This window comes from Salvelinus fontinalis, chromosome 22 (assembly GCF_029448725.1).
Source record: "Salvelinus fontinalis isolate EN_2023a chromosome 22, ASM2944872v1, whole genome shotgun sequence".
Lineage (NCBI taxonomy): Eukaryota > Metazoa > Chordata > Actinopteri > Salmoniformes > Salmonidae > Salvelinus > Salvelinus fontinalis.
The window spans coordinates 18,641,928-18,668,946 of NC_074686.1; the positions used below are offsets into that span (position 1 = coordinate 18,641,928).

Sequence of the window (27,019 nt, forward strand, 5' to 3'; positions counted from 1 at the left end):
CTTTAGGGAGACAACGAATACAGCTGTTTTTACGAGTAAGTTAATGTTTACGTTGTTATTCAGCACTGTCAACACTTACTACTGCACAACCAGCACTGCAGCTGCAATGAAAGTGTTCCGATAAGCTTGCCGTGTGTGCTTTAATATCGGTGAATATTTCACTTTCTCTGGTTATAGGAGTAACAACATTAATTGGTGCATGAGGCAGAAATAATGCAGTTCGACCTGAGTTTCACCATCAGGGAAATAGTGATGAGTCGTTCGCGAACGAGTCGGCTCTTAGCTCTTGTAGGTTAACGTTGGGAGCCGTCTCGCATATCAGAAGAGCCGAATATATTAAAAAAAATATTTAAAAAATTAATATGTGAATAATCCAAATATTTAAATGAATAGAATTAACTAATTCAAAGAACGAAAAAATAAATTAAATAATATAGGCCTAAATGCTCAAGCGCACACACATTCGTTCTGACTGTCGGCTCAGACTAACAGCCTCACCTGTTGTTCCTGTCAATCAGACACGCAGTCTCAACCAATGAACCAAAGATGCGTGAGGGAGGGCCGAGCCAACTCACTCACAGTTACACACTTAGCAGCCGAGGAGAGAGAGGAAGGACAGCTGTGAAAACAACAGCTGGAAAATGAGTCGGAAGCCAAGTAGCATTTGGATGCATTTTAAAAATGTAGACAATGTTAGAGCACAGTGTAGAATTTGACAAAACTAAATCTCATATAAAGCCGGTTCTACGCACAACCTACACCAGCATATGCGAACTGTGCACCCAACTGTGAAGCTAGCTGTAGCGGAGCATCGAGAAACTAGCGGGCCTGCTAGTGATAGTGGTGGAGCCACTCCGTCAAGTAGGCCTACTCCGCGACCCACAGCAACGCAGTCTTCTATGGACCAGTTTATGCCAAAGTCTATGTCTGTAGCAAAACAAGGCCAAATTGATATTGCATTGCCTAAAATGATTGCTACCAATTTCCAACCATTTTCGATGGTGGAGGACAGCGGTTTTAGAAATAGCAATAGTCTAAATCCAATGTACGCAATTCCAAGCAGGAAAACCCTTTCAAAATCACTTATTCCACAACTGTACAAGAGCACACAGGCTTCAGTGCCGGAAAGAGTCCAAAAAGCTACTGCAGTTTGCCTTACCACTGACTGCTGGACATCAAGGGTAAACACTTCTTACATGTTGGTCACATGTCACTTCATTGAAGATTTCTCGATGTCTAGTTGTCTGCTGGACTGCTTTTGAGTTCAGCGACAGACACCTCAGAGAACTTGGCAGAGGAACTGTGAGAGTGGCCAGAGAATGGCAAGTGGTCTGTTGTTTTAGTGACAATGCAGCTAACATAACCAAAGCCATGAACATTTTTAAATGGACCCATCATCCATGTCATGCCCACACAATCAACCTGATTGTAAGAGACGCTCTGAAGGTGATGAAGCCCACTGTGGACAAAGTGAAAGCAGCTGTGGAATAGTAAAGTCTACACAACACCAGATGGGGATGCCTGAGCTGAGGCCTAAACAAGACTGCACTACAAGGTGGAATTCAACATTGTATATGTTGAAGGGGTTTCTTGAGTCAAAGGATGCCATCATCTCTACCCTGGCCATTGTCAATGCACCTGTTGATGCTCTGACCCAAGAGGAATGGGAGGTGGTGAAGGAGGTGTGCAGAGTCCTGGAACCCTTTGAGCAGGTCACTGTGGATATCAGTGGAGAGAGGTACAATAAGCAGTTATTACTACATCATTATTTAATACAGTATTACATACAGTTGAAGTCAGAAGTTTACATACACTTAGGTTGGAGTCATTAAAACTCGTTTTTCAACCATTCCACAAATTTCTTGTTAACAAACTATAGTTTTGGCAAGTCGTTTAGGACATCTACTTTGTGCATGACATAAGTAATTTTTCCAACAATTGTTTACAGACCAATTATTTCACTTATAATTCACTTTATCACTATTCCAGTGGGTCAGAAGTTTACATACACTAAGTTGACAGTGCCTTTAAACACCTTGGATTCCAGAAATTATGTCATGGCTTTAGAAGCTTCTGTTAGGCTAGTTGACAACATTTGAGTCAACTGGAGGTGTACCTGTGGATGTATTTCAAGCCCTACCTTCAAACTCAGTGCCTCTTTGCTTGACATCATGGGATAATCAATAAAAATCAGCCAAGACTTTAGAAAAAAAAACTGTAGACCTCCACAAGTCTGGTTCATCCTTGGGAGCAATTTCCAAACGCCTGATGGTACCACGTTCATCTTTACAAACAATAGTACGCAAGTACAAACACCATGGGTGTCACGGCTCTCGTCGTAATGAGGATCGGACCAAAGCGCCAAAGTGCACATGGGGACAATGATCATACTTTTTGGAGAAATGTCCTCTGGTCTGATGAAACAAAAATAGAACGGTTTGGCCATAATGACCATCGTTATGTTTAGAGGAGAAAGGGGAGGCTTGCAAGCTGAAGAACACCATCCCAACCGTGAAGCACGGCAGCATCATGTTACGGGGGTGCTTTGCTGCAGGAGGGACTGGTGCACTTCACAAAATAGATGGCTTCATGAGGGAGGAAAATTACGTGAATATATTGAAGCAACATATCAAGACATCAGTCAGGAAGTTAAAGCTTGGTCACAAATTGGTCTTCCAAATGGACTTCAAGCATACTTCCAAAGTTGTGGCAAAATGGCTTAAGGACAAGAAAGTCAAGGTATTGGAGTGGCCATCACAAAGCCCTGACCTCAATCCTGTTGAACATTTGTGGGCAGACCTGAAAAAGCGTGTGCGAGCAAGGAGGCCTACAAACCTGACTCAGTTACACCAGCTCTGTCAGGAGGAATGGGCCAAAATTCACCCAACTTATTGTGGGAAGCTTGTGGAAGGCTAGCCAAAACGTTTGACCCAAGTCAAACAATTTAAAGGCAATGCTACCAAATACTAATTGAGTGTATGTAATCTTCTGACCCACTAGGAATGTGATGAAAGAAATAAAAGCTGAAATAGATCATTCTCACTACTAATATTCTGACATTTCACATTATTAAAATAAAGTGGTGATCCTAACTGACCTAAGACAGGGAATTTTTACAAGGATTAAATGTCAGGAATTTAAATGTAAAGTTTAAATGTATATTGCTAAGGTGTATGTAAAGCTCCAACTTCAACTGTATGTATATGAGCAGTAGATGAGAATGTAGTATGAGTAGACAAAACATGAACCTGATCTAATAAGTTACTGTTCTCTCTTTTCAGCTATGTGACAGCCTCAAAAATGATACTCCTGTGTAAGGGTCTGCAGTGAATCACAGCCAGCCACCAGAGAGAAGCAAATGTAACTACAGGACATGTGACAGAGTTGATGGACACCCTATGCTCATCAATGGACATAAAGTTCCACAGAATGGAATATAATCACGTGCTATCAGAAACCGCTGCACTTGACCCCAGGTTTAAGAAGTTAGCCTTCAGTGATGCCAGAGCGATTGATGAGGCTCTTCAAAGAATATCCCCAGCTGCAGGGAGTATCCCCAGGTATACTTTCAATGCACATGTGTAATAGCATCCTTTTTTTAAACATTTATTTAAATTTGTCAGCAGATTTGCAAATTGTTATTTAATTTTCTTTGATATGGTGCAGTTTTCTATTATGCTGTTCAGATTGTATTATTGTTGAATGGTTAGATTTATATGCACTTTGTTTACATGAAAAAGTTATACTTTAAATGCAAATGTTTAATAACATTTTTTTTCATAACAAACCAATATATTTTTTAAGGGCCCATGATTAAGGGCCTGTGTTGCAGTGAAACTATCAGGGCTTATCGGCCATTGGACATGAACATTACACAACAGGTTGGAAATCGTAAATTCAACAGTAAGTGGTTTGAAAGGAATCAGTGGCTAACTGCAAGCATTGCAAAGCAATTACTAGCCTGCTACTCAGTGGAGTCGGTGTGTTGTCCCGAGTCTGAGTTTAAGGGTCTCTTTTCCAAGCTAAAAAGGATAAACATTCAAAATTGTCCATGGTGTCAATCCAGCGTGACTTCTGCCTCGCTCAAAACAACAGAAAACTCAGAACTGGGAAATCTGATTTCCCAGAGTTCAAGACAACTGGGAACTCTGAAAAATAAACGAGCTCAGACTGGAAGAATACGTTTTGAACAGTTATGCAACTCGGATTTGCAAGTCGGGAACTCAAGACTCTTTCTATAGCTCCGACCTGAAGATCACTGACATCATCATGATTCAACCTTGTTTTTTTCAGAGTTCCCTGTTGTCTTGAAAGCACCATAAATCCAGAGAATGCCAGACTTTGATGACAAAGTTTGATGAAAATGTTTTCCCACGAAGGACCGCTGTGTCACCTTCCTGTTCAATTGAGCACAGCATAACAAGGTGAGTCCAAAAATACATTGTATGCTGCTGCATAAATTATGTAATATGGGGAAAGGAGGATACCTAGTCAGTTGTCCAACTGAATGTTTTCAACTGAAATGTATCTTCCGTATTTAACCCAACCCCTCTGAATTAAAGAGGTGCGGGGGGCTGCCTTAATCAACATCCACGGTGCCAGGGGAACAGTGGGTTAACTGCCTTGCTCAGGGGCAGAACAGCTTGGGGATTTGATCCAGCAACCTTCCGGTTCCTGGCCCAATGCTCTAAACACTAGGTTATGCCAGGGAGATATGTATACTGTAGCTAAGAAAATAATACTATGTGTATGTTGTGTAGTAATCTGTTAGTAGCCCATGTGCCTCACCCTAATAATTTGGTCCAGTTTCTCCTCTTAATTTTGACTACTGTTCTGACTTGGTGGTGCACATGTAGCCTATAACCTGTTTTGGAGAAATGTAATCATTGAATATTGCAAGAGCTTTCATTATCTGCTTTTATAGCCCCTTTATTTATCCTACGGCTCTGACTTGGTGTACAGGCATAATACTGTAAGAACGGCCCATGTTCTGAATTCTGTTACTGTACATTTTAAAAGTGCTGAACAAATTGTTATATTGGCTATGTCTGTCCTAGCGCTCTCATTAATGTTGTAATCAAAATTATGGATTGCCTCTTATCCACTCGTCGTCCCCTTATTCCATAGTTTGTACATCTCAATTGTCAGTAGAAACCACATTTGTTTAAGCAAGTCCGCCATATCAGCAATTTGTTTTTGAAAGGCTGTAAATGAGGCTGAATGAACTGCCAGACATGGCTCCGCTGATAGCCAGGTGTAGCAGTGTTAAGGTGTTGGGACTGCTGTTGGGACTCTGCTGTTGGGACAGTTTTATGTAGCCCCTAACAGTGTGTGGGCACCGTTTGTCACCGTTACAGTGCAAGTCATGTATTGTTTAGTGTTGTGTAGTGGGTTTGCTGGCAAGCGTCTACATATTTTTTTTTTGCCCCACTATAATTTACATAATAAAATCGCCACTGTGCATGTGACATCATTAGACAGTTACAAAACGCATAATGTACAATATGCAGAACAACCAAAGAATATCTGATCATTGAAGAACATCAACTCTTACATTTCAATACATTTTCTGCCACTGATGAGTACAAATGAGTACAAAATGACTGAGATGCACTTCTAAATCATTAAAGACATTAAATTATGATCTGCTAATCCTGATTTTGTTGGAAAATAAACTTTTAAATGTAATGTAAGACAAAGTAAATGTACCACAGTAATAAGCTCCAATTGATTAGAATATGTTTATTTCAATTTGAATAATGAGTATAATAACTATAACTGTAATGAGAATCAACTTAGGTTAACACATACAGATTAAATATGTTGCCATTATATATTATGGGAATGGGGGGCATTGGGTAAATACATTTTCAAAGTTAATATATTTCATACTGCTGCTTGCTGCTGAGACTAGCTTGACAGCAGCAGCGACAACACCACCAGACAGGAGGCAGTGAAGAGACTGGTCTTGCTGCTTATTCCACTTGAGGTCACAACTGCATAGATAAAGAGAGAGAAAGTGAACATGAAAGAGAAATATGTATTTGCCAACCTGCTACATGATTATTGTGAATAAGACATGTACATATTTACTGTTAAATATTTACACACTCATACACATGGATTTAGTACTGTAGATATGTGGTAGTGGTGGAGTAGGGGCCTGAGGACACACAGTGTGTTGTGAAATCTGTGAATGTATTGTAATGTTTTAAAAATTGTATAAACTGCCTTAATTTTGCTGGACACCAGGAAGAGTAGCTGCTGATGGGGATCCATAATAAATACAAATACAAATACTGTTCCTGCTACAATAACCTTGTTTTCCGCCATATAGAACCTCTAGATAATGGCATACAAAAGGAGAATTTACCATAAAGCATGGACAATATTTTTTTACCTTCACCACTGACAGTAACTGACGTGGGGTTGATGTTGAAAGCTGTGATGTTCTGTGCAGCCTTTATCAAAACGGTGCCAATTTCCTTGGAATTTGGCACAGCGGAGGAGCTAAATGCTAAATTCATGGTGTTAATGATTGATCCATTTCTGTGAACAAATGAGAGATTGTTTTAATGACATTTGAGCCTTGCAATGCAGAACTACAATATATTTTCATAATGAAATATTTCTTTATTTTAAAAAGGAATTATATGAGGTATACTTTTTTGATCAATTATTTATTTGATTTGATTTTTTTATGATGTAGCATGTTTTTATACATTTTCATGAAATCTGTATACGGTTATTTGTCTGTATATTCAATTAATAAAAATCAACATAATCAATTGAATGCAAACAAATCACCTGAATTTTATTACTGTCAAACTGTTGAAAGAGGCGAAAGCTGATCGATAGAAAGGTTCAAGCTGGAAAGCAAAAAACATGTAAAGTTTAGACAAACAAGTTTCAAGTACATTTTTTAAACCTTTGTTTATCTAAGCAAGTCAGTTAAGAACAAATTCTTATTTACAATGATGGCCTACCCGGCCAAACCCAAACCCAGACGACGCTGAGCCAATTGTGCGCCTCCCTATGGGACTCCCAGTCACGGCCGGTTGTGATACAGCCTGGAATCAAACCAGGGTCTGTAGTGACACCTCTAGCACTGAGATGCAGTGCCTTAGACCGCTGACCTACTCGGTATTCCATACATACTAGTCGTATTTAGGGGACACACATGGTATACACCGTCCAACAAAATGCGTACTTGCAGGTTCCTTCTCGACAATGTAATAACAATAAGAAATAATAAAAGATAAGAATATGAACCTAAAGTAAATTGCTCTCGAGAGTATAATATTAGCATAAGTATAATACACGAAGGCGCAATTTATAGTCAAATATTTACACGTGTTTTGGGGAAGGAGGGATTGGGGGGAAAGTGTTTAAATTGTACAGTATTTAGAAATCATAATAAGAGTCAACTGAAAGGTGTTTATTACTGTATTCTACCCCTCTCATCAGGACCTTCCCACATTTGTGTTCTGCTCATTCCTTCAGGAGGCTCACCTGTGTTTTAATCAGTGATGCTCGAGTTTGAAAGGCCTCAGAGGATGAGGTTGATAGGTCGGAGATAAATGTCTCTCCTTTGGACGTGAACTCCACAGACACTGTAGTGAGTGTAATTGTGGCCACAGAGGTTGTGGTGGCAGCAGCAGTTGTAGTGGTTGGAGCAGCTGTGACAACGGTTGCGATGACAGGAGTAGCCGTTGTAATTGTTGTGGCAACTGTGGATGTATTTGGGACCCCTGTGAACACAAAATGTAAGAAATGTGAACTTTGTGTATGATCTGACAGTTTGTCTTTTAGGACTGTCAAATTTGAATTCGACATTTTAATATCAAAACTTTTTTAGAAACATTTGAAGTTAAAATGTAATGTTTCTCCAGGATTGTCTCTTATTAGGTGCAATATACTTGCCGCTCAAATTAGAATATTATCCGAAATGCAATCACAGGTTTAAGGAACGCAACAGATTGCACTGTTTAATGTATATTATATGAAACAACAGGTTCTTGAGAAGGAAACCCTTCACCAGGCATTTATAGTATTGCTTTTCAGTGTATTTGTATTTTTTTTAAAGAATTTAAACCAAAGGTATGAAATGCACTTCTGGAAGTTCTATCTAGCAACAACTCAACTGTAGTTATAGTAGGAACAGCAGATGTAGGACCACCTGAAATAACATTTAAATAATCTCTTATTATTAATCCTCGAGTCTACTGAGGCAGCCGTTCGTCAATCTAAGTAACATCATTAAAAAATCCCCATCAAATACATCAGTTTAATTAAGCTAGAGATTTGTGCCAATCCACTGCATCCGCTTCTGTTGGTCTTCCGCATTAGCGGTGGAAGGTGGCTGAGCTACAGCACTTTTTAGGGCCTTATTTACCTTGTTTGACAAATGTGAGTACTGTTAACAGTCACATTCAGGTTTAGCTACCTTTGTTGGTGTCTTGCCTAAATTGCTCCACAATTGTATTGCGATTGTGCGTATCACTGCATATTTTGACATTTAACTATGTATGTAAATTCAATGTATTTTTATACACAGCCCTTTTGTCACAGATCTATTGTTTTTGCACTTGTACCTATAGTCAGATGACATGAAAATAGAGCACTTTGGCCATGTACACCAATGGTGGCTTTGGCCTTCAAAATAACAATTTATATACAGAAAGTATCTCATCCCTACTGTAAAATATGATGGTGGATCTTTGATGTTATGGGGCTATTTTGCTTCCACTGGTCCTGGAATCCTTTTTTAGGTGAATGGCATCATGAACTTTTCCAGGACATTTTAGCAAAAAACCTGGTTGCCTCTGCCAGAAGGCTTTAACTTGGCAACAAGTGAATCTTCCAGCAAAACAATAACTCCAAACACACATAAAAATACAAAAAGAAATGGTTAATTGACCACAAAATCTATGTTTTGCAATGGCCATGTCAGTCTCCAGATTTGAACCCCATTGAAAACCTGTGGTTTGAATTAAAGAAGGCAGTCCATAAGCGCAGACCACAGGATACTAGGATCTGGAAAGATTCTGTATGGAGGAATGGTCAAGATCCTTCCCAATGTGTTCTTCAGTCTCAGAAAACATTTTGGAAAAAGTCTAAGTGTTGTTTTCCTTGCAAGGGGAGGTTGCTGGAGTATTGAAAACAGGGGATCCTATCTTTTAGAGACTTTCTTTATTACTTGTCAACAAATCTCTTTCCCTGAGCAATTGTATTAGTATCAAATAATATAATTTGTAAATGTTTTTGATCACACAATAAAGGTTTGTGTAATTGTGTAATTTATTTTACACAGTCTTTTTTGCTAATCTTTTTCATGGGATCCAATATTTCCAAACCCCACTGTATGTCAACGGATCATTTTGGTGAATCCATTTCATAGGTTTACTTACTGATAATAATGATGGAGTTTGGAACCACAGAGAGGTTGAAGGTAGAGTTTGGATTGGTCACAGCCTCATTTAGTGTATCTTTAATGTCATTGTCCTTGGGCATAGTTGCATTAGCGATAGTTGCAATGGCGGTCTCATTGAACACCACTTCCAGCTCCACCTGTGTGTCTGCTGCCATACGAGAACGGAACACTGGTCTGCAAAGGGCACAAATTTCAGATGTCAGGGACAAATCAATAGCTGACTGAAAAGTGGACAGTCATGCATGTCCAGCTTGCACCTAAGGTAATAACAATATCATCACAATGGAATCAACATAAAAAAATATCCTGATGACAAGAATGTTGACTGGTGAATGTTTTTAAAAGAAATATAATGCTTAAAATCTTATTTTGAGAAATACTTTTTCAAGCTATTGGGCAAATTGAATCAAGCTTCTTTAGAGGTAGAATAGAATAGCATAGAATATTACATGAATGCAATGACAATCGTCCGGATGAAAAGAATCCCATATTTTTCACGATAGATCACGTCACACTGTTTGAGAAAAGAACAGACAACATTCATGGACTATAGAATAGAATGAATAATGTTCTACATACATCAAAACAACATTTCTGTATTTTATTTTTCTGTCCCTTTATTTAAGCTTGATATGAGGTAAAAAAGTAACTCTGTCCCAGTACGTTGACAGTAACAATCCAAACAAAGAAATACAAGAAAGATATGATCACAGGACTTACCACTGAAGTAATGGTTACCGCAAGTGTTTGAAATTCTGTGCTTTGAGGATTACTCAAAGCTGGTACAAAAACTTCATTGATGGTGACTTGTAATGTAACCACTGCAAGATGTGCAGTCGTTGTGGTAGTTGTTGTCGTAGTAGTAGAAGTAGTTGTTGGAGTTGTGCTGGTAGTTGTCATAGCCAATGTTGATGCTGTGCTTGAAACGGTAGTTGAGGGGGCACCAGCTGTGGTTGTAGTTGTAGAACCAGTAACAGGAACAGTGGAAGGTTCTCCAGTTGGTATTGTGATGGCAGAACCACGTACTGTGGTAGCAGGAACAGTGGAAGGTTCTCCAGTTGGTATTGTGATGGCAGAACCACGTACTGTGGTAGCAGGAACAGTGGAAGGTTCTCCAGTTGGTATTGTGATGGCAGAACCACGTACTGTGGTAGCAGGAACAGTGGAAGGTTCTCCAGTTGGTATTGTGATGGCAGAACCACGTACTGTGGTAGCAGGAACAGTGGAAGGTTCTCCAGTTGGTATTGTGATGGCAGAACCACGTACTGTGGTAGCAGGAACAGTGGAAGGTTCTCCAGTTGGTATTGTGATGGCAGAACCACGTACTGTGGTAGCAGGAACAGTGGAAGGTTCTCCAGTTGGTATTGTGATGGCAGAACCACGTACTGTGGTAGCAGGAACAGTGGAAGGTTCTCCAGTTGGTATTGTGATGGCAGAACCACGTACTGTGGTAGCAGGAACAGTGGAAGGTTCTCCAGTTGGTATTGTGATGGCAGAACCACGTACTGTGGTAGCAGGAACAGTGGAAGGTTCTCCAGTTGGTATTGTGATGGCAGAACCACGTACTGTGGTAGCAGGAACAGTTGTTGCAGGGGCACCTGAAAGAAAAAATAATACTTTTTTACTATTTGAAAGGTGCTCCAATTGAAACTTGTGCCTAAACTGTACTGGTGAAGTACTAGTGTGTGCCTTTAAAGTACCATTCTCTCATAATATGTGAAGATTGTACAACATATCACCTACCGACTGAGATGGAAGTAGTGGTTGTGATTCCTCTTGTTGTTGATTTTGCAACAGGTGTAGCTGTTGTATTTGTCGAGACATCTGTGGCTGTGCTTGGGGTCACTGTGACTAGAAAATACCAGGAATTAGAGTTCATACAGAGAATACATTGTACCAAATTTCACTGATTTTACTGGGCTACATGTCAACGTGGGCTGTTGGGGGGGGGGGGGGGGGGGCAGTGAAATGTTGCTGATGAATCCACAATTGTTTGATCAATTCTGCAGCGTGAATTAACTTCAAAGGTGCCACAACTGAACATTACATGTCAATGGAAACTTTCGGAGCACCTATTGATTGGGTTTGCTTACTTATCACAGTGATGGAGTTCAGATCCACAGAGACGTTGAAGTTAGAGTTTGGATTGGTCACAGCCTCTTTCAATGTATCAACAATGTCACTGCCCTTGGGGATAGGTACAGTGGAGGTCCCATTGAACTCCAGTTCCAACTGCACCTCTGTGTAAGGATCCTGACCGAGACGGGGCACAGGTCTGCAAAGGATCAAAAAGTTCATAGGTCAGGGTCAAGTCAAAAGGTGACTGAAAAAGTAAAGTTGTGCTAAAAATAAGGCTTTTTATGTTCAAAAGACGTTCATGTCTAAATTAAAGAAAATGGTTTAAAAGTAAAATACAATATTACCTGAATTGAGTAACAGTCGTCTGAACGAAACTAAGCCCATATCTTTGTCGGAAGATTGTGTCACACTGTAAGGAGTAGGGGAGAGAAGAGACAACTTTAAAAGACTATCAAATAGTATGAGAGATTTTACAAACAGAATATATATAACATTATTAGGCCTATATATTTTAACAATCCCTTATTCCCGTAGCTCAACGCTCATTAAGCCTAAAGTGATTGTCACTTGAACCTTAGGTAAAGTCAATAACCACATCAACAAAGACACAATTGAATGGTCATATCTGGATTTCGATGACTTACAAATGTGGTAATGGTTACGGATAGTGTTTTGAATTCTGTGCTTTGAGGGTCAGTCAAGGCTGGTACAAAAACTTGCTGCAAGGTGACTTGTAATTCCACCACTGGAGGAGGTGCCGTTGTTATGGCAATTGTAGCAGGAACAGTTGTTGTTGCAGGGGCATCTGAAATTAATAAAAAATTACACTCTTTTAGAATTTGAAAGGTGCTCCAAATGCAACGTGTGCTTAAACTGTACTGGTGATGTACTAGTGTGTACAACTTGATAACGTGGGATGTTGGGGGGAGGTCAGTGAAATGTTGCTGATGTAGCCGCAATTGTTTGATCAATTCCGCAGCGTGATTTAACTTCAAAGGTGCCACAACTGAACATTACATGTCAATGGATATTTTTGGAGCACCTATTGATTGGGTTTGCTTACTTATCACAGTGATGGAGTTCAGATCCACAGAGAAGTTGAAGTTAGAGTTTGGATTGGTCACAGCCTCTTTCAATGTATCAACAATGTCACTGCCCTTGGGGATAGGTACAGTGGAGGTCGCATTGAACTCCAGTTCCAACTCCACCTCTGTGTAAGGATCCTGACCGAGACGGGGCACAGGTCTGCAAAGGATCAAAAAGTTCATAGGTCAGGGTCAAGTCAAAAGGTGACTGAAAAAGTAAAGTTGTGCTAAAAATAAGGCTTTTTATGTTCAAAAGACGTTCATGTCTAAATGAAAGAAAATTGTTTGAAAGTAGAATACAATATTACCTGAATTGAGTAACAGTCGTCTGAATGAAACTAAGCCCATATCTTTGTCGGAAGATTGTGTCACACTGTAAGGAGTAGGGGAGAGAGGAGACAACTTTAATAGACTATCAAATAGTATTAGAGATTTTACAAACAGAATATATATAACATTATTAGGCCTATATATTTTAACAATCCCTTATTCCCGTAGCTCAACGCTCATTAAGCCTAAAGTGATTGTCACTTGAACCTTAGGTAAAGTCAATAACCACATAAACAAAGACACAAATGAATGGTCATATCTGGATTTCGAGGACTTACAATTGTAGTAATGGTTACGGATAGTGTTTTGAATTCTGTGCTTTGAGGGTCAGTCAAGGCTGGTACAAAAACTTGCTGCAAGGTGACTTGTAATTCCACCACTGGAGGAGGTGCCGTTGTTATGGCAATTGTAGCAGGAACAGTTGTTGTTGCAGGGGCATCTGAAATTAATAAAACATGACACTCTTTTAGAATTTTGAAAGGTGCTCCAAATGCAACGTGTGCTTAAACTGTACTGGTGATGTACTAGTGTGTACAACTTGATAACTTGGGATGTTGGGGGGAGGACAGTGAAATGTTGCTGATGTAGCCGCAATTGTTTGATCAATTCCGCAGCGTGATTTAACTTCAAAGGTGCCACAACTGAACATTACATGTCAATGGATATTTTTGGAGCACCTATTGATTGGGTTTGCTTACTTATCACAGTGATGGAGTTCAGATCCACAGAGACGTTGAAGGTAGAGTTTGGATTGGTCAAAGCCTCTTTCAATGTATTAACAATGTCACTGCCCTTGGGGATAGGTACAGTGGAGGTCGCATTGAACTCCAGTTCCAGCTCCACCTCTGTGTAAGGATCCTGACCGAGACGGGGCACAGGTCTGCAAAGGATCAAAAAGTTCATAGGTCAGAGTCAAGTCAAAATGTGACTGAAAAAGTAAATTTGTGTTAAAAATAAGGCTTTTTATGTTCAAAAAACTTTCATGTCTAAATTAAAGAAAATGGTTTAAAAGTAGAATACAATATTACCTGAATTGAGTAACTGTCGTCTGAATGAAACTAAGCCCATATCTTTGTCGGAAGATTGTGTAACACTGTAAGGAGTAGGGGAGAGAAGAAACAACTTTAATAGACTATCAAATAGTATGAGATATTTTACAAACAGAATATATATAACATTATTAGGCCTATTTATTTTAACAATCCCTTGTTCCCGTAGCTCAATGCTCATTAAGCCTAAAGTCATTGTCACTTGAACCTTAGGTAAAGTCAATAACCACATCAACAAAGATACAAATGAATGTTCATATCTGGATTTCGAGGACTTACAATTGTAGTAATGGTTACTGATAGTGTTTTGAATTCTGTGCTTTGAGGGTCAGTCAAGGCTGGTACAAAAACTTGCTGCAAGGTGACTTGTAATTCCACCACTGGAGGAGGTGCCGTTGTTATGGCAATTGTAGCAGGAACAGTTGTTGTAGCAGGGGCATCTGAAATTAATACAAAATCACACTCTTTTAGAATTTGAAAGGTGCTCCAAGTGTGGTTAAACTGTACTGGTGATGTAGTAGTGTGTACAACTTGATAACGTGGGATGTTGGGGGGAGGACAGTGAAATGTTGCTGATGTAGCCGCAATTGTTTGATCAATTCCTCATCGTGATTTAACTTCAAAGGTGCCACAACTGAACATTAAATGTCAATGGATATTTTTGGAGCACCTATTGATTGGGTTTGCTTACTTATCACAGTGATGGAGTTCAGATCCACAGAGACGTTGAAGGTAGAGTTTGGATTGGTCAAAGCCTCTTTCAATGTATCAACGATGTCACTGCCCTTGGGGATAGGTACAGTGGAGGTCGCATTGAACTCCAGTTCCAGCTCCACCTCTGTGTAAGGATCCTGACCGAGACGGGGCACAGGTCTGCAAAGGATCAAAAAGTTCATAGGTCAGAGTCAAGTCAAAATGTGACTGAAAAAGTAAAGTTGTGTTAAAAATAAGGCTTTTTATGATCAAAAAGCGTTCATGTCTAAATTAAAGAAAATGGTTTAGAAGTAGAATACAATATTACCTGAATTGAGTAACTGTCGTCTGAACGAAACTAAGCCCATATCTTTGTCGGAAGATTGTGTAACACTGTAAGGAGTAGGGGAGAGAAGAGACAACTTTAATAGACTATCAAATAGTATGAGATATTTTACAAACAGAAAATATATTACATTATTAGGCCTATTTATTTTAACAATCCCTTGTTCCCCAAGCTCAACGCTCATCAAGCCTAAAGTCATTGTCACTTGAACCTTAGGTAAAGTCAATTACCACATCAACAAAGACACAAATTAATGGTCATATCTGGATTTCGAGGACTTACAATTGTAGTAACGGTTACTGATAGTGTTTTGAATTCTGTGCTTTGAGGGTCAGTCAAGGCTGGTACAAAAACTTGCTGCAAGGTGACTTGCAATTCCACCACTGGAGGAGGTGCCGTTGTTATGGCAATTGTAGCAGGAACAGTTGTTTTAGCAGGGGCATCTGAAATTAATAAAAAATTACACTCTTTTAGAATTTGAAAGGTGCTCCAAGTTTGCTTAAACTGTACTGGTGATGTACTAGTGTGTACAACTTGGTAACGTGGGATGTTGGGGGGAGGACAGTGAAATGTTGCTGATGTAGCTGCAATTGTTTGATCAATTCCCCAGAGTGATTTAACTTCAAAGGTGCCACAACTGAACATTAAATGTCAATGGATATTTTTGGAGCACCTATTGATTGGGTTTGCTTACTTATCACAGTGATGGAGTTCAGATCCACAGAGACGTTGAAGGTAGAGTTTGGATTGGTCAAAGCCTCTTTCAATGTATCAACAATGTCACTGCCCTTGGGGATAGGTACAGTGGAGGTCGCATTGAACTCCAGTTCCAGCTCCACCTCTGTGTAAGGATCCTGACCGAGACGGGGCACAGGTCTGCAAAGGATCAAAAAGTTCATAGGTCAGAGTCAAGTCAAAATGTGACTGAAAAAGTAAAGTTGTGTTAAAAATAAGGCTTTTTATGATCAAAACGCATTCATGTCTAAATTAAAGAAAATGGTTTAAAAGTAGAATACAATATTACCTGAATTGAGTAACTGTCGTCTGAACGAAACTAAGCCCATATCTTTGTCGGAAGATTGTGTAACACTGTAAGGAGTAGGGGAGAGAAGAGACAACTTTAATAGACTATCAAATAGTATGAGATATTTTACAAACAGAAAATATATTACATTATTAGGCCTATTTATTTTAACAATCCCTTGTTCCCCAAGCTCAACGCTCATCAAGCCTAAAGTCATTGTCACTTGAACCTTAGGTAAAGTCAATTACCACATCAACAAAGACACAAATTAATGGTCATATCTGGATTTCGAGGACTTACAATTGTAGTAACGGTTACTGATAGTGTTTTGAATTCTGTGCTTTGAGGGTCAGTCAAGGCTGGTACAAAAACTTGCTGCAAGGTGACTTGCAATTCCACCACTGGAGGAGGTGCCGTTGTTATGGCAATTGTAGCAGGAACAGTTGTTTTAGCAGGGGCATCTGAAATTAATAAAAAATTACACTCTTTTAGAATTTGAAAGGTGCTCCAAGTTTGCTTAAACTGTACTGGTGATGTACTAGTGTGTACAACTTGGTAACGTGGGATGTTGGGGGGAGGACAGTGAAATGTTGCTGATGTAGCTGCAATTGTTTGATCAATTCCCCAGAGTGATTTAACTTCAAAGGTGCCACAACTGAACATTAAATGTCAATGGATATTTTTGGAGCACCTATTGATTGGGTTTGCTTACTTATCACAGTGATGGAGTTCAGATCCACAGAGACGTTGAAGGTAGAGTTTGGATTGGTCAAAGCCTCTTTCAATGTATCAACAATGTCACTGCCCTTGGGGATAGGTACAGTGGAGGTCGCATTGAACTCCAGTTCCAGCTCCACCTCTGTGTAAGGATCCTGACCGAGACGGGGCACAGGTCTGCAAAGGATCAAAAAGTTCATAGGTCAGAGTCAAGTCAAAATGTGACTGAAAAAGTAAAGTTGTGTTAAAAATAAGGCTTTTTATGATCAAAACGCATTCATGTCTAAATTAAAGAAAATGGTTTAAAAGTAGAATACAATATTACCTGAATTGAGTAACTGTCGTCTGAACGAAACTAAGCCCATATCTTTGTCGGAAGATTGTGTAACACTGTAAGGAGTAGGGGAGAGAAGAGACAACTTTAATAGACTATCAAATAGTATGAGATATTTTACAAACAGAAAATATATTACATTATTAGGCCTATTTATTTTAACAATCCCTTGTTCCCCAAGCTCAACGCTCATCAAGCCTAAAGTCATTGTCACTTGAACCTTAGGTAAAGTCAATTACCACATCAACAAAGACACAAATTAATGGTCATATCTGGATTTCGAGGACTTACAATTGTAGTAACGGTTACTGATAGTGTTTTGAATTCTGTGCTTTGAGGGTCAGTCAAGGCTGGTACAAAAACTTGCTGCAAGGTGACTTGCAATTCCACCACTGGAGGAGGTGCCGTTGTTATGGCAATTGTAGCAGGAACAGTTGTTGTAGCAGGGGCATCTGAAATTAATAAAAAATTACACTCTTTTAGAATTTGAAATGTGCTCCAAATGCAACGTGTGCTTAAACTGTACTGGTGATGTACTAGTGTGTACAACTTGATACAGTGGGATGTTGGGGGGAGGACAGTGAAATGTTGCTGATGTAGCCGCAATTGTTTGATCAATTACGCAGTGTGATTTAACTTCAAAGGTGCCACAACTGAACATTAAATGTCAATGGATATTTTTGGAGCACCTATTGATTGGGTTTGCTTACTTATCACAGTGATGGAGTTCAGATCCACAGAGACGTTGAAGGTAGAGTTTGGATTGGTCAAAGCCTCTTTCAATGTATCAACAATGTCACTGCCCTTGGGGATAGGTACAGTGGAGGTCGCATTGAACTCCAGTTCCAGCTCCACCTCTGTGTAAGGATCCTGACCGAGACGGGGCACAGGTCTGCAAAGGATCAAAAAGTTCATAGGTCAGAGTCAAGTCAAAATGTGACTGAAAAAGTAAAGTTGTGTTAAAAATAAGGCTTTTTATGATCAAAACGCATTCATGTCTAAATTAAAGAAAATGGTTTAAAAGTAGAATACAATATTACCTGAATTGAGTAACTGTCGTCTGAACGAAACTAAGCCCATATCTTTGTCGGAAGATTGTGTAACACTGTAAGGAGTAGGGGAGAGAAGAGACAACTTTAATAGACTATCAAATAGTATGAGATATTTTACAAACAGAAAATATATTACATTTTTAGGCCTATTTATTTTAACAATCCCTTGTTCCCCAAGCTCAACGCTCATCAAGCCTAAAGTCATTGTCACTTGAACCTTAGGTAAAGTCAATTACCACATCAACAAAGACACAAATTAATGGTCATATCTGGATTTCGAGGACTTACAATTGTAGTAACGGTTACTGATAGTGTTTTGAATTCTGTGCTTTGAGGGTCAGTCAAGGCTGGTACAAAAACTTGCTGCAAGGTGACTTGCAATTCCACCACTGGAGGAGGTGCCGTTGTTATGGCAATTGTAGCAGGAACAGTTGTTGTAGCAGGGGCATCTGAAATTAATAAAAAATTACACTCTTTTAGAATTTGAAATGTGCTCCAAATGCAACGTGTGCTTAAACTGTACTGGTGATGTACTAGTGTGTACAACTTGATACAGTGGGATGTTGGGGGGAGGACAGTGAAATGTTGCTGATGTAGCCGCAATTGTTTGATCAATTACGCAGTGTGATTTAACTTCAAAGGTGCCACAACTGAACATTACATGTCAATGGATATTTTTGGAGCACCTATTGTTTGGGTTTGCTTACTTATCACAGTGATGGAGTTCAGATCCACAGACAAGTTGAAGTTAGAGTTTGGATTGGTCACAGCCTCTTTCAATGTATCAACAATGTCACTGCCCTTGGGGATAGGTTCCATGGAGGTCGCATTGAACTCCAGTTCCAAATCCACCTCTGTGTAAGGATCCTGACCGATACGGGGCACATGTCTGCAAAGGATCAAAAAGTTCATAGGTCAGGGTCAAGTCAAAAGGTGACTGAAAAAGTAAAGTTGTGCTAAAAATAAGGCTTTTTATGTTCAAAAGACGTTCATGTCTAAATTAAAGAAAATGGTTTAAAAGTCAAATACAATATTACCTGAATTGAGTAACAGTCGTCTGAACGAAACTAAGCCCATATCTTTGTCGGAAGATTGTGTCACACTGTAAGGAGTAGGGGAGAGAAGAGACAACTTTAAAAGACTATCAAATAGTATGAGATATTTTACAAACAGAATATATATAACATTATTAGGCCTGTATATTTTAACAATCCCTTATTCCCGTAGCTCAACGCTCATTAAGCCTAAAGTCATTGTCACTTGAACCTCGGACAAAACAGAGATGCTTGTTCTAGGTCCCAAGAAACAAAGAGATCTTCTGTTAAATCTGACAATTCATCTTGATGGTTGTAAAGTCGTCTCAAATAAAACTGTGAAGGACCTCGGCGTTACTCTTGACCCTGATCTCTCTTTTGACGAACATATCAAGACTGTTTCAAGGACAGCTTTTTTCCATCTACGTAACATTGCAAAAATCAGAAATTTTCTGTCCAAAAATGATGCAGAAAAATTTATCCATGCATTTGTTACTTCTAGGTTAGACTACTGCAATGCTCTACTTTCCGGCTACCCGGATAAAGCACTAAATAAACTTCAGTTAGTGCTAAATACGGCTGCTAGAATCCTGACTAGAACCAAGAAATTTGATCATATTACTCCAGTGCTAGCTTCCCTACACTGGCTTCCTGTTAAGGCAAGGGCTGATTTCAAGGTTTTACTGTTAACCTATAAAGCGTTACATGGGCTTGCTCCTACCTATCTTTCCGAGTTGGTCCTGCCGTACATACCAATACGTGCGCTACGGTCACAAGATGCAGGCCTCCTAATTGTCCCTAAAATTTCTAAGCAAACAGCGGGAGGCAGGGCTTTCTCCTATAGATCTCCATTTTTATGGAACAATCTGCCTACCCATGTGAGAGACGCAGACTCGGTCTCAACCTTTAAGTCTTTACTGAAGACTTATCTTTTCAGTAGGTCATATGATTGAGTGTAGTCTGGCCCAGGAGTGTGAAGGTGAACGGAAAGGCTCTGGAGCAACGAACCGCCCTTGCTGTCTCTGCCGGGCCGGTTCCCCTCTCTCCACTGGGATTCTCTGCCTCTAACCCTGTTACTGGGGCTGAGTCACTGGCTTGCTGGTGCTCTTTCATGCCGTCCCTAGGAGGGGTGCGTCACTTGAGTGGGTTGAGTTACTGACGTGAACTTCCTGTCTGGGTTGGCGGCCCCCCTTGGTTGTGCTGTGGTGGAGACCTGTGTGGGCTATACTCGGCCTTGTCTCAGGATTGTAAGTTGGTGGTTGAGGATATCCCTCTAGTGGTGTGGGGGCTGTGCTTTGGCAGAGTGGGTGGGGTTATATCCTTCCTGTTTGGCCCTGTCCGGGGGTTTCTTCGGATGGGGCCACAGTGTCTCCTGACCGCTCCTGTCTCAGCCTCCAGTATTTATGCTGCAGTAGTTTATGTGTCGGGGGGCTAGGGTCAGCTGGTTATACCTGGAGTACTTCTCCTGTCTTATCCAGTGTCCTGTGTGAATTTAAGTATGCTCTCTCTAATTCTCTCGTTCTCTCTTTCTCTCTGAGAACCTGAGCCCTAGGACCATACGTCAGGACTACCGGGCATGCTGACACCTTGCTGTCCCCAGTCCGCCCGGCCTTGCTGCTATTCCAGTTTCAACTGTTCTGCCTGCGGTTACGAAACCCCTACCTGTCCCAGACCTGCTGTTTTCAACTCTTAATGATCGGCTATGAAAAGCCAACTGAGATTTATTCCTGATTATTATTTGACCATGCTTGTCATTTATGAACATTTTGAAAATCTTGGCTCTCTCTAATTTTCTCCTTCTCTCTTTCTCTCGGAGGACCTGAGCCCTAGGACCAAACGTCGGGACTACCGGCCGTGGTGACTCCTTGCTGCCCCCAGTCCGCCTGGCCTTGCTGCTATTCCAGTTTCAACTCTTCTGCCTGCGGTTATGGAACCCCTACCTGTCCCAGACCTGCTGTTTTCAACTCTTAATGATCGGCTATGAAAAGCCAACTGAGATTTATTCCTGATTATTATTTGACCATGCTTGTCATTTATGAACATTTTGAAAATCTTGGCTCTCTCTAATTTTCTCCTTCTCTCTTTCTTTCTCTCGGAGGACCTGGGCCCTAGGACCATGCGTCGGGACTGCCGCCCGTGGTGACTCCTTGCTGTCCCCAGTCCGCCTGGCCTTGCTGCTATTCCAGTTTCAGCTGTTCTGCCTGCGGTTATGGAACCGCCACCTGTCCCAGACCTGTTGTTTTTCAACTCTTAATGATCAGCTATGAAAAGCCAACTGAAAATGATTCATGACTATTATTTGACCATGCTTGTCACTTATGAACATTTTGAACATCTTGGCATAGTTCTGTTATAATCTCCACCCGGCACAGCCAGAAGAGGACTGGCCACCCCTCATAGCCTGGTTCCTCTATAGGTTTCTTCCTAGGTTTTGGCCTTTCTAGGGAGTTTTTCCTAGCCACCGTGCTTCTACACCTGCATTACTAGCTGTTTGGGGTTTTAGGCTGGGTTTCTGTACAGCACTTCGAGATATTAGCTGATGTACGAAGGGCTATATAAAATAAAATTGATTGATTGATTGAACCTTAGGTAAAGTCAATAACCACATCAACAAAGACACAAATGAATGGTCATATCTGGATTTCGAGGACTTACAAATGTGGTAATGGTTTCTGATAGTGTTTTGAATTCTGTGCTTTGAGGGTCAGTCAAGGCTGGTACAAAAACTTGCTGCAAGGTGACTTGCAATTCCACCACTGGAGGAGGTGCCGTTGTTATGGCAATTGTAGCAGGAACAGTTGTTGTAGCAGGGGCATCTGAAATTAATAAAAAATTACACTCTTTTAGAATTTGAAAGGTGCTCCAAATGCAACGTGTGCTTAAACTGTACTGGTGATGTACTAGTGTGTACAACTTGATACTGTGGGATGTTGGGGGGAGGACAGTGAAATGTTGCTGATGTAGCCGCAATTGTTTGATCAATTCCGAGGTGTGATTTAACTTCAAAGGTGCCACAACTGAACATTACATGTCAATGGATATTTTTGGAGCACCTATTGTTTGGGTTTGCTTACTTATCACAGTGATGGAGTTCAGATCCACAGACAAGTTGAAGTTAGAGTTTGGATTGGTCACAGCCTCTTTCAATGTATCAACAATGTCACTGCCCTTGGGGATAGGTACAGTGGAGGTCGCATTGAACTCCAGTTCCAAATCCACCTCTGTGTAAGGATCCTGACCGATACGGGGCACATGTCTGCAAAGGATCAAAAAGTTCATAGGTCAGGGTCAAGTCAAAAGGTGACTGAAAAGGTAAAGTTGTGTTAAAAATAAGGCTTTTTATGTTCAAAAGACGTTCATGTCTAAATTAAAGAAAATGGTTTAAAAGTAAAATACAATATTACCTGAATTCAGTAACAGTCGTCTGAACGAAACTAAGCCCATATCTTTGTCGGAAGATTGTGTCACACTGTAAGGAGTAGGGGAGAGAAGAGACAACTTTAAAAGACTATCAAATAGTATGAGATATTTTACAAACAGAATATATATAACATTATTAGGCCTATATATTTTAACAATCCCTTATTCCCGTAGCTCAACGCTCATTAAGCCTAAAGTCATTGTCACTTGAACCTTAGGTAAAGTCAATAACCACATCAACAAATACACAAATGAATGGTCATATCTGGATTTCAAGGACTTACAAATGTGGTAATGGTTTCTGATAGTGTTTTGAATTCTGTGCTTTGAGGGTCAGTCAAGGCTGGTACAAAAACTTGCTGCAAGGTGACTTGCAATTCCACCACTGGAGGAGGTGCCGTTGTTATGGCAGTTGTAGCAGGAACAGTTGTTGTAGCAGGGGCATCTGAAATTAATAAAAAATTACACTCTTTTAGAATTTGAAAGGTGCTCCAAATGCAACGTGTGCTTAAACTGTACTGGTGATGTACTAGTGTGTACAACTTGATAACGTGGGATATTGGGGGGAGGACAGTGAAATGTTGCTGATGTAGCCGCAATTGTTTGATCAATTCCGCAGCGTGATTTAACTTCAAAGGTGCCACAACTGAACATTACATGTCAATTGATATTTTTGGAGCACCTATTGTTTGGGTTTGCTTACTTATCACAGTGATGGAGTTCAGATCCACAGAGACGTTGAAGTTAGAGTTTGGATTGGTCACAGCCTCTTTCAATGTATCAACAATGTCACTGCCCTTGGGGATAGGTACAGTGGAGGTCGCATTGAACTCCAGTTCCAAATCCACCTCTGTGTAAGGATCCTGACCGATACGGGGCACATGTCTGCAAAGGATCAAAAAGTTCATAGGTCAGGGTCAAGTCAAAAGGTGACTGAAAAGGTAAAGTTGTGCTAAAAATAAGGCTTTTTATGTTCAAAAGACGTTCATGTCTAAATTAAAGAAAATGGTTTAAAAGTCAAATACAATATTACCTGAATTGAGTAACAGTCGTCTGAACGAAACTAAGCCCATATCTTTGTCGGAAGATTGTGTCACACTGTAAGGAGTAGGGGAGAGAAGAGACAACTTTAAAAGACTATCAAATAGTATGAGATATTTTACAAGCAGAATATATATAACATTATTAGGCCTGTATATTTTAACAATCCCTTATTCCCGTAGCTCAACGCTCATTAAGCCTAAAGTCATTGTCACTTGAACCTCGGACAAAACAGAGATGCTTGTTCTAGGTCCCAAGAAACAAAGAGATCTTCTGTTAAATCTGACAATTCATCTTGATGGTTGTAAAGTCGTCTCAAATAAAACTGTGAAGGACCTCGGCGTTACTCTTGACCCTGATCTCTCTTTTGACGAACATATCAAGACTGTTTCAAGGACAGCTTTTTTCCATCTACGTAACATTGCAAAAATCAGAAATTTTCTGTCCAAAAATGATGCAGAAAAATTTATCCATGCATTTGTTACTTCTAGGTTAGACTACTGCAATGCTCTACTTTCCGGCTACCCGGATAAAGCACTAAATAAACTTCAGTTAGTGCTAAATACGGCTGCTAGAATCCTGACTAGAACCAAGAAATTTGATCATATTACTCCAGTGCTAGCTTCCCTACACTGGCTTCCTGTTAAGGCAAGGGCTGATTTCAAGGTTTTACTGTTAACCTATAAAGCGTTACATGGGCTTGCTCCTACCTATCTTTCCGAGTTGGTCCTGCCGTACATACCAATACGTGCGCTACGGTCACAAGATGCAGGCCTCCTAATTGTCCCTAAAATTTCTAAGCAAACAGCGGGAGGCAGGGCTTTCTCCTATAGATCTCCATTTTTATGGAACAATCTGCCTACCCATGTGAGAGACGCAGACTCGGTCTCAACCTTTAAGTCTTTACTGAAGACTTATCTTTTCAGTAGGTCATATGATTGAGTGTAGTCTGGCCCAGGAGTGTGAAGGTGAACGGAAAGGCTCTGGAGCAACGAACCGCCCTTGCTGTCTCTGCCGGGCCGGTTCCCCTCTCTCCACTGGGATTCTCTGCCTCTAACCCTGTTACTGGGGCTGAGTCACTGGCTTGCTGGTGCTCTTTCATGCCGTCCCTAGGAGGGGTGCGTCACTTGAGTGGGTTGAGTTACTGACGTGAACTTCCTGTCTGGGTTGGCGCCCCCCCTTGGTTGTGCTGTGGTGGAGACCTTTGTGGGCTATACTCGGCCTTGTCTCAGGATTGTAAGTTGGTGGTTGAGGATATCCCTCTAGTGGTGTGGGGGCTGTGCTTTGGCAGAGTGGGTGGGGTTATATCCTTCCTGTTTGGCCCTGTCCGGGGGTTTCTTCGGATGGGGCCACAGTGTCTCCTGACCGCTCCTGTCTCAGCCTCCAGTATTTATGCTGCAGTAGTTTATGTGTCGGGGGGCTAGGGTCAGCTGGTTATACCTGGAGTACTTCTCCTGTCTTATCCAGTGTCCTGTGTGAATTTAAGTATGCTCTCTCTAATTCTCTCGTTCTCTCTTTCTCTCTGAGAACCTGAGCCCTAGGACCATACGTCAGGACTACCGGGCATGCTGACACCTTGCTGTCCCCAGTCCGCCCGGCCTTGCTGCTATTCCAGTTTCAACTGTTCTGCCTGCGGTTACGAAACCCCTACCTGTCCCAGACCTGCTGTTTTCAACTCTTAATGATCGGCTATGAAAAGCCAACTGAGATTTATTCCTGATTATTATTTGACCATGCTTGTCATTTATGAACATTTTGAAAATCTTGGCTCTCTCTAATTTTCTCCTTCTCTCTTTCTCTCGGAGGACCTGAGCCCTAGGACCAAACGTCGGGACTACCGGCCGTGGTGACTCCTTGCTGCCCCCAGTCCGCCTGGCCTTGCTGCTATTCCAGTTTCAACTCTTCTGCCTGCGGTTATGGAACCCCTACCTGTCCCAGACCTGCTGTTTTCAACTCTTAATGATCGGCTATGAAAAGCCAACTGAGATTTATTCCTGATTATTATTTGACCATGCTTGTCATTTATGAACATTTTGAAAATCTTGGCTCTCTCTAATTTTCTCCTTCTCTCTTTCTTTCTCTCGGAGGACCTGGGCCCTAGGACCATGCGTCGGGACTGCCGCCCGTGGTGACTCCTTGCTGTCCCCAGTCCGCCTGGCCTTGCTGCTATTCCAGTTTCAGCTGTTCTGCCTGCGGTTATGGAACCGCCACCTGTCCCAGACCTGTTGTTTTTCAACTCTTAATGATCAGCTATGAAAAGCCAACTGAAAATTATTCATGACTATTATTTGACCATGCTTGTCACTTATGAACATTTTGAACATCTTGGCATAGTTCTGTTATAATCTCCACCCGGCACAGCCAGAAGAGGACTGGCCACCCCTCATAGCCTGGTTCCTCTATAGGTTTCTTCCTAGGTTTTGGCCTTTCTAGGGAGTTTTTCCTAGCCACCGTGCTTCTACACCTGCATTACTAGCTGTTTGGGGTTTTAGGCTGGGTTTCTGTACAGCACTTCGAGATATTAGCTGATGTACGAAGGGCTATATAAAATAAAATTGATTGATTGATTGAACCTTAGGTAAAGTCAATAACCACATCAACAAAGACACAAATGAATGGTCATATCTGGATTTCGAGGACTTACAAATGTGGTAATGGTTTCTGATAGTGTTTTGAATTCTGTGCTTTGAGGGTCAGTCAAGGCTGGTACAAAAACTTGCTGCAAGGTGACTTGCAATTCCACCACTGGAGGAGGTGCCGTTGTTATGGCAATTGTAGCAGGAACAGTTGTTGTAGCAGGGGCATCTGAAATTAATAAAAAATTACACTCTTTTAGAATTTGAAAGGTGCTCCAAATGCAACGTGTGCTTAAACTGTACTGGTGATGTACTAGTGTGTACAACTTGATACTGTGGGATGTTGGGGGGAGGACAGTGAAATGTTGCTGATGTAGCCGCAATTGTTTGATCAATTCCGAGGTGTGATTTAACTTCAAAGGTGCCACAACTGAACATTACATGTCAATGGATATTTTTGGAGCACCTATTGTTTGGGTTTGCTTACTTATCACAGTGATGGAGTTCAGATCCACAGACAAGTTGAAGTTAGAGTTTGGATTGGTCACAGCCTCTTTCAATGTATCAACAATGTCACTGCCCTTGGGGATAGGTACAGTGGAGGTCGCATTGAACTCCAGTTCCAAATCCACCTCTGTGTAAGGATCCTGACCAATACGGGGGACAGGTCTGCAAAGGATCAAAAAGTTCATAGGTCAGGGTCAAGTCAAAAGGTGACTGAAAAAGTAAAGTTGTGCTAAAAATAAGGCTTTTTATGTTCAAAAGACGTTCATGTCTAAATTAAAGAAAATGGTTTAAAAGTAAAA

At 40.8% G+C, this 27,019-nt stretch overlaps 1 protein-coding gene across 1 annotated transcript in view; it reads left to right on the top strand.

Moving 5' to 3' along the window:
- The first annotated feature begins 458 nt into the window (after nucleotides 1-458).
- The window catches only part of LOC129819493 (zinc finger BED domain-containing protein 4-like), a 192,596-nt gene continuing 166,035 nt past the window's right edge, over nucleotides 459-27,019 (top strand). The window contains exon 1 of the mRNA XM_055875795.1: nucleotides 459-1,738. Within this exon, the coding sequence (XP_055731770.1) occupies nucleotides 1,386-1,738 (353 nt within the window). The 5' untranslated portion in view covers nucleotides 459-1,385. The remainder of the gene's footprint in view (nucleotides 1,739-27,019) is intronic.